The following is a 13096-nucleotide window of genomic DNA, read 5'->3' on the forward strand; positions in this document are numbered from 1 at the left end:
TCACTAGTGTTTGTAAGTATAAAAAAAAGACTTTGTCAAAATTCAGTCACCAATATGGACAGTTATGTTGTGATGCTTTGAGAACTCATAAAAAAACAGTTAAGATAAATAACATTAGAGCAAGCTCTTAAAGAACACATTTTTCCAAATTTAAATTTAGTTCCTAGAAAGTCACTTTGTGTTAACTGTTTAGTAAAGTAAAGATGCTACTTTACTTCAGAATCCAAGGACTATGAAGACCATTCTTTGTCAAGTATTGTATCACTTTCACTTAAGGAAAAAGACTCTATTGCTGATCGTGTGTATGACGATCAGTGGTAGATCATAGCCTTGAAAATGGCGATGTGGAAGTTCATTTTTTCCACCAATCTGGACCACCACATACATCTTTTCAAAGTTTCAACAAGACAAAGTGTGGGTATCGATCTGCAAAGTCTCAGTCATTCTCACACAATTTCAAGAGAATTATCAGAAGAGATATCACAGCTGTTGGTTAACCACACTGAATAATAAACTTTCATTGCTACAAAAACAGGCTATTTCAATGAAGAATAATTAAAATTTTGATATAATTTATTTTTTCTTCAATTATGTTTACAAAAATAAACCAGTATAAAAATAAAAATGAATTCTTGAAAAAAATATAGGCTACTCATTGAAATCTCAGTTTGGTAAATTTTACAAGCATTTTTGAATCAAAATTGTATTATGTTACTGGTATTGGTTAAGTTATCACTAAATTACAACCTATCATTAATAATTTAAAAAAAAACTATTTTAAGAATATTGATAATGTCAGCTTCAATAACATAGGGGCTAAATATAAAAAATGTAAAGTGCAAAGAAGACAAAACACCCTTGGAACACTTAAGTCAAAATGGTATCGCTTTTAACAGACTTTTCATGATTTTTGAGAAGTTATAACTTTTATTAGTGCAATACACAAGAAATTTTTTCATTTGCCATAAACATCCCTAGCCCCCCCCCATCAGAGTTATTTGAAGCCAAAATTTGAATTTAAAAAAATATAAATTTTCAAAAATTCATAAAAATTTAGGGGTAAGTATATCACCATTAATATTATTTATGGTAAAATTACTAACATATACCTACATATAACAAAAATAATTTTCAAACTGTGTTTGTCATCTCTGCCTCTTGAAAAAAATTTCCAAAAGTGAAATTTCATAGTTTTTCATGTTCAACTATATTGGTAATTTTCTCATAGGAAGAAGAGAGATAGGCAAATAAAACACTGGCCCATTCTTTTACCTTGAGTAAATATGATTAAACTGCTTTTTGTTTCATCCTTCCAGGACCAATAGTTTTTCACTTATGATTTTTTGCATAAATCCTTACAATCACGAAAATAGGTGTGTTCATTGTAACAAAAATGGCAGCCACATGTAAATTTCTTATAAAAAAAAAGGTTTTAAGGTCCTGAGAAATGTAGAAATGAATGTAGAAAACAAGTGGGTAAGTTTCAATTTCTTTGAATTTGTCAACCAACCATCGTATGTTTTTTGAGACTCTTCAAATGGATGATAATGTTATAGTACAATGCTCCAGAGTTTGCTCCGAGTATTTGGCCAGCACTGGAATAAAACTGTTAGAGCATCCTTCCTACATGTGACTTTGCACTCTCTCCAGGAGAACAATCTGAAAAGCAGGTAAAAATACCTGCTTGAGTGATGACCTCTTAAGGGTTTGGGACAGTGTGTGTGTTCAGATCTCTGATGAAACATGGCAGGGTTTCTTTGAAGACTTGTTTCAAAGGATGGAGAAGTATATAATGTATAGTGGAAATTATTTTGAAAAATTTTTTAAAATAAAGTCATGTTAAAGTTTCCTAGTAATATTTATGAATATTATTATCATTTAAATAAACAAAATAATTTTGAGACATGGGTAAATTTTATATAAAAGATAATTTTAAAGTGGTACTTGAAATTTCAGATACTATGATTTGTTAGTTGTTTTAAAATTTATTGTTCTAGGTGTACTTTTGTAGAAACACATTTTTTTTATATTTCTATGAATACATCAATCAATATATTATAAGGGTGGGTTCTGAGTGTCACACAGAGATGTTAGTAGGCTTAATTTCTTAATGGCATTGCATGATTCCATTCTTCATTAGTTTAATATAAATTTTCAAGTTGCTGCATCACTTTGTATAGTAGTTGCATTCCATCAAAGTGGAGAACTAGATTGTTGTTTGGAAAATTGAAGATTAAATACTTTTTTCTGAAAGGCTTAACTGTAAGGAAATTGAAGAAGAGCTTGATATGACATTTGGAGACTTCTCCATCAGTTACAACAGTTAAACACTGGGTCATAGAGTTTAAACTGGGTTGAACATGCACTAGCAGTCAACTATGCAGTGGATGCCCTTCTAAAGTGAATAAACCAGAAGTGACAGTAAAAGTGCATAAAATCATTTTGGCAGATCAAATACAGTGAAAAATTAACAGATTATGCAGGTATGTCAACAGAATGCCTGTGCAATATTTTGCATGAAAATTTGGGCATGAACAAACTTTATGCTAGATGGGTGCCATGTTTGCTCATGCCCGACTGTAAACAGTGCTGAAAAAACATTTCAAGTGATTGTCTTGAGCTCTTTCAGAAAAATTTTTATGTCGATTGTGATGATTGATGAGACTTGGGTTCATCCCTACACTCACAAGATAAAACATCAGACAAATCAGTGGGTTGAAAAAGGTCAACAAAAAAAAAGCAAAAATGACGTTATCCTTTAACAAAGTTATGGCAACTGCTTTTTGGAATGCGTGTAGAATAATTTTCACTGACTATCGTAAAGTGGGTGAAATAATAAATTGCGAATATTGTGTGACACTAATGCAGTATCTCAGCAATGAAATTAAAGAAAAACGACCGCAAAAGAGTGCTTTTCCATCAAGATAATACTCCAGCTTACAATTCAGTCGTTGCAATGGCAAAAATCAACAAATTACAGTTTGAATTGCTTCAACACCCACCATATTCATCTGATCTTTCTTTCTTTTTCCTGTTTAGCCTCCGGTAACTACCGTTCAGATAATACATCAGAGGATGAATGAGGATGATATGTATGAGTGTAAATAAAGTGTAGTCTTGTACATTCTCAGTTCGACCATTTCTGAGATGTGTGGTTAATTGAAACCCAACCACCAAAGAACACTGATATCCACGATCTAGTATTCAAGTCCGCGTAAAAATAACTGGCTTTACTAGGACTTGAACGCTGGAACTCTCGACTTCCAAATCAGCTGATTTGGGAAGACGCGTTCACCACTAGACCAACCCGGTGGGTTATATTCATCTGATTTGGCTCCCAGTGATTATCACTTGTTTCCTAATCTAAAAGTTGGCTTGGAGGGAAGAAATTTTCGACCAGCATAAATTTATTGCTTTCATAGATGGTTATTTTAAGGAGTTGGATAAGTCAACGTACTGAATGGGCATAAGCACTCTTGTGGAACAGTGGGCTATGTGTATAGACCTTAATGGTGACTATATTGAAAAATAAATCAAAAAGGTTCCCAGGAAAATGTTGTTTTCTTATTTGGGCCTGGAAATTTTCACCCTACCTTGTATAATCACAGGAAGCAGTTTCCAAGAAGCAGCCATTATATTTAATATTACGATTAAATTTTTCATGCATTTCATAGCAATCATTTTTTAATGCTATGAAAAATCTAACTCTTTGTAACCAGTAAGATTCTTTTTTATTGGGGGACTAAAAAAACTGATTATTATAAATATTTTTATGAATCTTTCTGTTTCAGGAATGGGTTTATTTCTTCATCTGTAAAAAAAGAAGTTAGAGATATGATTTGTCTTAAATCGATGACATCAATGTGCTCTCCTGGAGAACCAGTTGGTATATTAGCGGCTCAGAGTGTTGGTGAACCATCTACCCAGATGACACTGAACACTTTTCATTTTGCTGGACGTGGTGAAATGAATGTTACACTCGGCATACCTAGATTAAGAGAAGTTTTAATGATGGCCGCTAAAAACATTAAAACACCTTCCATTGAAGTACCATTTCGTAAAAATATGCATGGGTTTGTAAACTTTTTTTGATTGACATTGATAAAGAAGGATAAATAGATTAAACTTTAAAGTAATGGTTGGTCTGTGCTTATCCAGTAGGTATTTGAGCTGCTAGTTTGACGAAAAAATCCACAGACAGAAAGGGTTACTGTCCTGTTGTCTTCTAGAAGATACCAGCATGGCACTGCAAACAGTATGTTGGCCACAACTAATCCAACTGTCATGATGTTCATCCAACAGAAAATAAATAAAGAATAAGGAAAAGAGCAGACAGTCAAAGAGGAACTGTCTACAGTTCAATCATACTCAATCCATACTATAAAATTCTGATCCTGGGTCAAACTGATAAATCCATGTTTCATCACAAATTATGGGATCTAAAAAGCATTAACTTCTGTTAAAAACTGTCATCTAAGTTCCATACAAATGTGATTTCAGGTGTCTTTGTGATTTTGAGTTGACCCATCTCTAATTTGTTTTGTGGTAATTCAGCTTATCATGGATAATGGAAAAGACAGTTTCAATAGTTGCAATACACATTTCTGTAATTTTTAAAATTTTTATGTGTTTGTCTTTGTGTTTAAGGCAATTAATGCAATATTAAAAAGAGTCTAACAGACTACAGTAGACAAAGCTGTAAAAGAGTCAAAATTTCTATTGTTCTTCCACTTCAATGAAAATCAGTGACACTTGCTTGTTTCATTTAAACTATTCAATCCACTTATAAAAATTTGCCCAGTTAATACACTTTTTTCCATTCTTTTTAATGCTTTAACATTTGTGAGTGAATTTCAGCTGGTTTTAATCCTAGTGAAAATAAAATCTTCTCACACCATACTATTCTTCCACCGTACACATTTCCAGTGTAGCCCAGTTTTGAAATAAACAAAAGAGGTTGTAATAATAGAAATCCATTTTAAACAGCTGATATTTTCAATGCAGAGGTGCCAACGGTAGACAATTTTAGTATATTTTATTAAATAATTTTTCTGCTGTTGCTATTTGTCTTTAATTACTAAACAAACCTTATATTTATTCAACTATTTTATTTATTTAGTTGGAAGAGATCATTTTATTATAATTATAATTACTTTAGTAAAGAAAATGTAATACAATCTTTGTATAATAATTTATTTACTTTTATAACAACAATTTTTGATGGATGATAATGAATTTGTAGTGTGTAAAAAATGGGATGTCTTGCCATAACTCAAACCTGGAACTTATCACTCCACCCCATGGTAAGTGGTAGCAATATAACAGTTATTATTCCAGTCTCTGTAATTGCATTAATAAATAATGAAAGGAATAATAACTTTCCAAATAAACAGAAGCAAATTTACAGGTGTATCAGGTTAATCTTCTTTTTTTTTCATTTCCTTGGTACTTCGTTACTGGTTATATTGTATTATTAAGAGTTATATAATAATAATAATAATATGCTTAATACTACATTTTATTTCTTTATTATACAATACAAATGATTTACAACAATTTTGTGTATTGATAATTATTATTCTTGTTTGATAGGTTAAATAAAAAGGCTGATAGACTGCGTAAGAAGATGACTAGAATAACTTTAGAAGAAGTCTTGGAATATGTTACTGTTACTGAACGTCAGGATTTAGGAGATAAGAAACGTCGACAGTTATATGATATTTATTTTCGATTATTACCAAAAGAAGCTTATGGTAACAATACAAATCTTAAACCTCATCATATAATCAAGTAAGTAATCAAATAAATGATAATTTTTAATTTTAATTCTTAAAACTGATTAAATGAAATGGATTCCATTTAAAACAATTTTCAAGTGGATTAGCAATATTACCTTTATTTTGAAATAATTAAAAATTAATAGTTGGTAGTAATTAACTAACTCCTGATTGAAAAAAAGTAGTATTATATATTAGTTAAGTACTTTTTGAGATTTCTTCTCAGCAGCTAAATATAATTATTTATAAAATTAAACTTTTTTATTTAGTGCTTGTTTTTTCTTCAGTATTAAGTAATTTCACAGAGATTTTTGCTGCATCAGAATTTTGTACATGTGCGCACATACACACATTGGGCATATTGTACACATATTGGGCACTGGTCTTGAATCATCGGAATTTGTCTGATTACTGGCGTTACCCTAATTTCAGTGGAATAATCAACAGAAAATGTTATGTACTTTCATATGCATTTATTAATTTGAATTACTGATGTAATTTGATTAAGAAAATAATAATACAACTAACTACTTACTTAACAGAAAAATACTGGTCAGTAGTCTTTTTTTTCCTTTAATAGTTTAAAATTATTTTCTCACAAAAGTTTTAATGTTAAAATATTGGCAGCTGCCACTTCATTCTCTTCAGCCCATTTGATACATATATTAAATGCACTCAAAGCAATTTTGTGAACTACGATACTAATCGATGGTGAAGCTTTCATGTTTTCTCGCTGTCATCATTGTCTTCATTCTGATGCAGCACATTTTCAATTGTGGTCAACTATTTATGTCAACTTCATTTATATCTTCTTATGTCAGTCCTGAGTTGTCCTGACTGCACAGTTGGGCTAGCGACTCCCTAATGTCTTTATTTCAGCATCAATACTGAAATCATTACTTTCAGATGTCATCGGTGTTTATTCATTTTCCAGTGGTTTTTTGCGTTTCTTGTAAAAATGTAAGAGGATGAGTTAGCCGCAATTTTTCCAAGAGCACACTATTGTTTTGACAGGAATTTTTTCCCATGCTGGTGCGAGATCAAACACAATGTCTTTAAAATTTATTTTTTTTAAACATTTTAAAATAGGCATATTTTTCGATTTACTCATTACACTATAGAATAAACTCTTTTTGTAATTTGTTTTAACAATATGGATTACATTTGATCCATTGACTGAATGATAGCCGTAACATTTGGTGAAAGAAATAAGACATGGATAAACCCATCTTTTCTTTGTAAGTCTTCTTCATCTGGATACTCCTTACAGTTGTCTAAAAGTAACAGTGCTTTTTCTGGTAACTGTCTATGTGTAATGAATTATTTACTGATGACACGAACTGCTCATTAAAGCATTAAAAAGGTGATTTTTATACTTTACAGGAAGTCTTACGTGTTTGGGCTTTCCTATAATAAGCAATTCAAGTTTATGGATACCATCGCATTTGAACAAGGCATGAATGTAGTTCTGTTTTTTGATGTTCTTCCATTAATGGGAACATGACAGATTTTGATGTTTGCTGATCACTTTTACAAATCACATCTTTTACAAATTATTCTATTTTTACCTGATTTTTTGCATGTCATAAATTGTTACATGTCCAATTCCGTACAATGAAGCTATGTCACTAATTTTTTTGCCTTTGTCAGTTCTTTAAGAATTTTTGCTTTTTGAAATAAACTTAGCATGTTGTGCTTATGTTTTTGTGGTTTTGACATCTGCAGAACTAAAAACAACAAAGTGGAGACTGTTGTAGTGTAAGAAGTTTAATGCTGTCTGGGTCATTCTGTGTTAAATCAACAAGGCCCATAACCTGACCAACTGGGATTTTCATGAAATTTAGTATGAATTAACTGTTTTGTTTTTAGAGCCTTCAGATTTGCTGGAAAATGACAAATTTTGAATTATGGTAATAGTGTAACGTCGATATAATTTTATTTATTAAGGTAGAGTGATAAACTTGGACTTATTTTAAAGCTTACTGATGCCTTTTCAAATGATATACAACAAGCCTATGTTTATATAAATCTTTATTTCAAGATCACCTTTGACTTTTGACATTAAATTTCTGAAAAAACAGGTCTTCAATTTTTTAATAAAAAATATATGTTATTTGCTATTATACTATGAAGCAGTTGAGAAAATTTGAAACTGGGACTGCTTTGGGATCAGGAGGTAAAAAATGAAATGTTTATCAACGTTTTAGCAAAATTTCCTTTTTTAGTTTTATAACAAGACTGCAATGAATATTAATTAAATGAATTGAGGTTGAAAATCATTACACTTTATGCTTAAAAGTGAAATTAAGTTAATAATTTTAAGTAAAACAATAAATCTCATACATTTAAATGATCTAAAAAACTGTAAAACATAATTATGTATAAAGTATAATTCTCACCTCTCAAAATACGACACATCTCCTAATACAAGAAGCTACAATATTATAAATAATAATTATATGACTAATAATAATCAAAGTATAATAATGATGTCTTTAAATAATTACAGTTATGGCATTTATGATTTGGTCATTTTGACCATCTTAAAATCTTACACAATATACAAAAAGTAAGGCAAATCAATAAAGATTTCAAATTAAAGTTTTATACATTCTTAAATTAACTATTTTATTCCAGTAGCTGTTATTTTAAATAAATATTTTAATTTGTTTGTATTAATTTTAACAATAGTCTGATAAAATACATCAACAGAACTTGTATATTGATTAATGCTAATGTACTGATTAATTTTTCAAAGTAATTTTTCTTAATAAAAATAATTTTTTATAATGATTTGATAAATGTAACCTGATATTTTCATTGGCTTTCAATTATTGCTACTTACAAATTATACCAATAACAATTAGTATTAAGTTAAATTTTAAAAGATTGTTTATGTGCTAAATACCTGATTATTTAGCTGTCAGTTTTTCATTTGCCTGAGTAGTTTCCTTTTCAGATAATGTATATGTATGTCCAGTAGCAGTTTTTGGATTAACTTTTGTTAGTACTTCCTGTCGAGTTAATATTAGAGAATCACTGTGTGCTGGAAAAACGTAAGGAGATGGACTTAAGGGGTGAAGAAAACTTACTTCTACTTCTGTCAATTTGTTTGTTCATAAAACACAAGCCAACCACCAAACACCCCTATATATGCACATGACAAAACTTTTTATATCAGAAACTTCAGGAAAACTAACTTCTGTTTCATATAAATTTTTGTTGTTCATATTCTTCATTTTTGGAAATAGTTTTTTTTTTTTTAATGTACCCTTTCCTGACTGGTAACAAAAGCATGTAGCTTTTGAGTACCTGGGATGGCCGCTGCTTTTGATAAACAAGGTGCTGAATACTTATCTTCTTTCTAATATTCTTCATTTGAAACAAATATGAAATTCATATTTCTAATATTTGACTGAACTCAATCGTAAAGCTAAGCAACTGTTGTTATTTGATCTTGATGTGGGTTTTGTAAACTTGTTTTTCATGCTAATCTTTTAAGAGTACCACCAACACCTGTGAGCTTCTGATAAAACATCAGATTTAAATAAAACAGAAACAAAATTTTATAATTTTTAAAGAATAAATTTTTAATAAACAAAAAGTGAACTTACTATTGTTGGGATTTGCGAAACAATGTACTAGGACTATGTTGCTTATGCTTCTCTTGAGTTTTACAAAAAAAGTTACAATAACTCAACAAATCAAAAAAATATTACTAACAGTGATGAATCATACACATTACTAATAAAAATAAAGAAAAAATGACAATAAACATATTTGACTCAGAAGTCCTGTAACTAGTTTACTTAAGTTTGTAGAACCGCTATTACTTAAATACTTATATACATCAAAATTTAACAAAATATCTTATTAATAAGTATGATAGTAAGGAATTGGTGAATCCAAAATTAATTTTAATTACAAATTTAAACATAATTTGTCATTTTAACATGTTATAATTAAAAATCAACAGATGAATGTCTTTATGGAGTGGCTTTGATATCAAATTCTCATACCTGTATTCTGTACAAATCACAGTCTATGATTTTCCTTATCAGTTTTTTTTTTTTTTAAATACAACACTCATCGAACCACGATGAAGTCCCGCATATAACTGACGCTTTGCGATGGTGTCATAGGTCTAACCCCCACCACTGTTTCTCCAAATTGTCCGAGTCTGTTTGAGTATGTGTACTCACACAAATGTAACACTCTTTGTATAGAAAATGTTTGCTCATTTTTCACGCATGTCATATTTCTTAAAATTCTGTTTTAAGAAGGAATTTAATAACTAATGAATCATGCTGCTATTAATTTAATTTTTACATTTTTAAAAAAAGATATCGTCCGTCAACCTATTAACATATCCATATAACAAATAATTTACAATAAAATAAAATAAAATAAATTCACCAATTTAAATGAGCCAATTCAATTTAATTTAAATTTAGAGGTCAGAATTTATAACGGTTACACACCTTCACATGCATTCTTGCCATGTGACGTGGCAAAGAGTACCATTCCACCTTTGCACCGAAGTCATCCTTATAGTACGTTTAGTTCACAAAAATTCACAAAATTTTTATGATTTTTATATTATTATAATTCTATAATTATAATATTATTATAATTATTATTATTAATGTGCTGCTGAGCCATCTGAGAAGTAAATTAGTTTATTCACAATATTATATTTTTCTTTTAAAAAGAATTAGTTTTCCTGAAAAAGGTGAACTGATATTGTGTCATGTTTAAGGACATCAGACCTATAACAACTAATTATCATTTAAAGTGTTTACAAATTCTTGGCTTTTAAAATAAATAGCAGAAGAATGAGTAGCCTGTTGATTGTTCCAGTGAAACCCTTGGACTTCATTTCGTAGCACAAATTTTCAGCAAAGTCACATAAAGATGTTGGGTTCAATTAGAGTTTTTAAACTTTTTAAGAAGTATGATTGCTGAGAAGCAACGAATGAATGGTGAACGAGAATTGATAATTTTTTAATAAACGTCTCAATAAAATCTTCTGGTTCTTCTGTACTGTTTCTAAACTTGAACGATTAGTTGATACGCAAAGTTATTTTGCTCACAGAATTTTCAACAAATGTTGAATCCAAAATGTTTTTACAATTGTCAGAATCTGGACAATTCTTACACTCACAAAGATAACAAATTTCTTGAGGTGGATTACAAATAATTTGTCCCGCACAGTGTTTATAATAAGTAAAATGATTGCTGCACTCTTTTGTTAAATAATTTTATTTACATCCTTTAAATATTAATTTTACATTTCAATGGATAATGTGCGTGCGGGTTTTCTCTTGAAATATATGGATTTCAAAAGTAGGTTGTTGTTTCTGCAGAGATCTACAAGTTTCTGTTTTTGTTTATTTTCTTTTGGGCGGGCCATTTTCTGATGATGTCGCAGTATCTTCTTTCTCTGCCTAGTTGAGCATTGAAGAAGTCTCTGTTTAATTCTTTAACATGATTTTTGGGGATGTTATTTATAGTCAGTTTGAGTAGATCCTAGAACGTTTCTGTTTCTTAAGGTCTTTTAGAAAGTTATTTTTATTAGTAGAGGGTGTACAGGTGTTTATTACAGTGTAGATTTTATTAGATGCTTTTAGGGTAAGTGTTGGTTGATTTTTGGGAATTGTGACTTGAATTCTTGTATGAAGTTTATTATTTTGAGGCTGACTTTCTTTCTTTCTTTTCCTGTTTAGCCTCCGGTAACTACCGTTTAGATAATTCTTCAGAGGATGAATGAGGATGATATGTATTAGTGTAAATGAAGTGTAGTGTCTTGTACATTCTCAGTTCGACCATTCCTGAGATGTGTGATTAATTGAAACCCAACCACCAAAGAACACCAGTATCCACGATCTAGTATTCAAATCCGTGTAAAAATAACTGGCTTTACTAGGACTTGAACGCTAGAACTCTCGACTTCCAAATCAGCTGATTTGGGAAGACGAGTTAACCACTAGACCATTCTGGTGGATTTTGAGGCTGACTAAAAAGCCTCTTCCAAACTGTGGGATATTTTTCATGACTCTTCCCAGGTATACCTTAGTATCTTTCTTGTTTATTTATAATAATAATGTTTTTATATTTTTGATATGTAAAAATTTAACATATTTTGAATAAGGGATTGACTATAATTATTTCTTAATTAGTTTTTTCTTTTTGTTAATTTATTATATTATTGGTTGATACAACATGAACGTATTAGTTTTAATTTTTCTCTCTTTCAAAATCATCATCACTTGAAAATTCAATGGAAATTTTACAATTATTAATAGTTATGCATTTTTTTAATCATTCTACAAAATGTTTATGAAACTTCAATGCAATTAACATTGTTGAAAATTCTATATTAGCCGTTGAAAAAATTATTCACTGGATGGATTGTAATCATCTAACTTTAAATACAAATGGATTAAACCATTGCATTGTATTTCTAATGTAGATGTAACTTTGCAAATTGTGTGGGTAGATTTGCTACTATTGTAATTCATCATAACAATAGTATTTCAATTGCCTATTGTGCAAAATTTCTGGATTTTTTTTATTGATATGTTTGCAACAAAATTAAACAATTCTGGCTTTTTTAAGCATTATAATAAAATTCTAACATTGTTTTTATTAAATATTTTTTATACTTTTGTATATTCCCTTCTGAAGTATAATAATATAATTTTTTGAGAGGCCCCTCAAAAAGTCAAAAACAGTTTTCAAGATACAAAAAAGGGTTGACTTTATCTTGTACTCGTAAGTATGAATCAGGAAGACTGATATTTAGAAAATGAAAAAAAAGTTGATAAAAGCCATTTATTCTTAAACGACAATATTCACTTTTACTAAACCAGACAACAGATTTGTTTTTGTAATTCAATACAATATTAATGGCTTACAAGAAAGGCCCTTATTAAAAATGGCTTGTTGCAGTTTTTAATAAATTACAAAACCATAAAAAAATTTTGTGACAAATTTATTTAGAATGCAATTAAAAGATTTTCTTTTACCGAAACAGTATTACTTAATGAATTTTTTAAATAATAGTAATTAATATATGTATTTTTTAATTCTATAGTTTCTGCACGTATACATTTCAAGGTGTGTGTGTAAATATGTGCCCAAGTAATTTTCATTAACGCCTTCTGAATAGTGAATTATTTTATAGTTATTTTTATGTTTAGTGTTTTCACACTTACCGTAATATTATTTTATTTGTTTTCTAATTTAAATAATTAATGTGGATTCACCTCTGCTTTTCATGTTATACTTAATTTTGTATATTTTTTATGCTGCTCATC

The 13096-nt window shown here is 29.6% G+C and overlaps 1 protein-coding gene across 1 annotated transcript in view; it reads left to right on the forward strand.

Moving 5' to 3' along the window:
• Polr1A (RNA polymerase I subunit RpI1) overlaps nt 1-13096 on the forward strand; it is a 38173-nt gene that overhangs the window by 14490 nt on the left and 10587 nt on the right. Inside the window, exons 3-4 of the mRNA XM_075368727.1 lie at nt 3792-4073; nt 5593-5790. Of these exons, the coding sequence (XP_075224842.1) occupies nt 3792-4073; nt 5593-5790 (480 nt within the window). The remainder of the gene's footprint in view (nt 1-3791; nt 4074-5592; nt 5791-13096) is intronic.

This window comes from Lycorma delicatula, chromosome 6 (genome assembly GCF_047948215.1).
Source record: "Lycorma delicatula isolate Av1 chromosome 6, ASM4794821v1, whole genome shotgun sequence".
Lineage (NCBI taxonomy): Eukaryota > Metazoa > Arthropoda > Insecta > Hemiptera > Fulgoridae > Lycorma > Lycorma delicatula.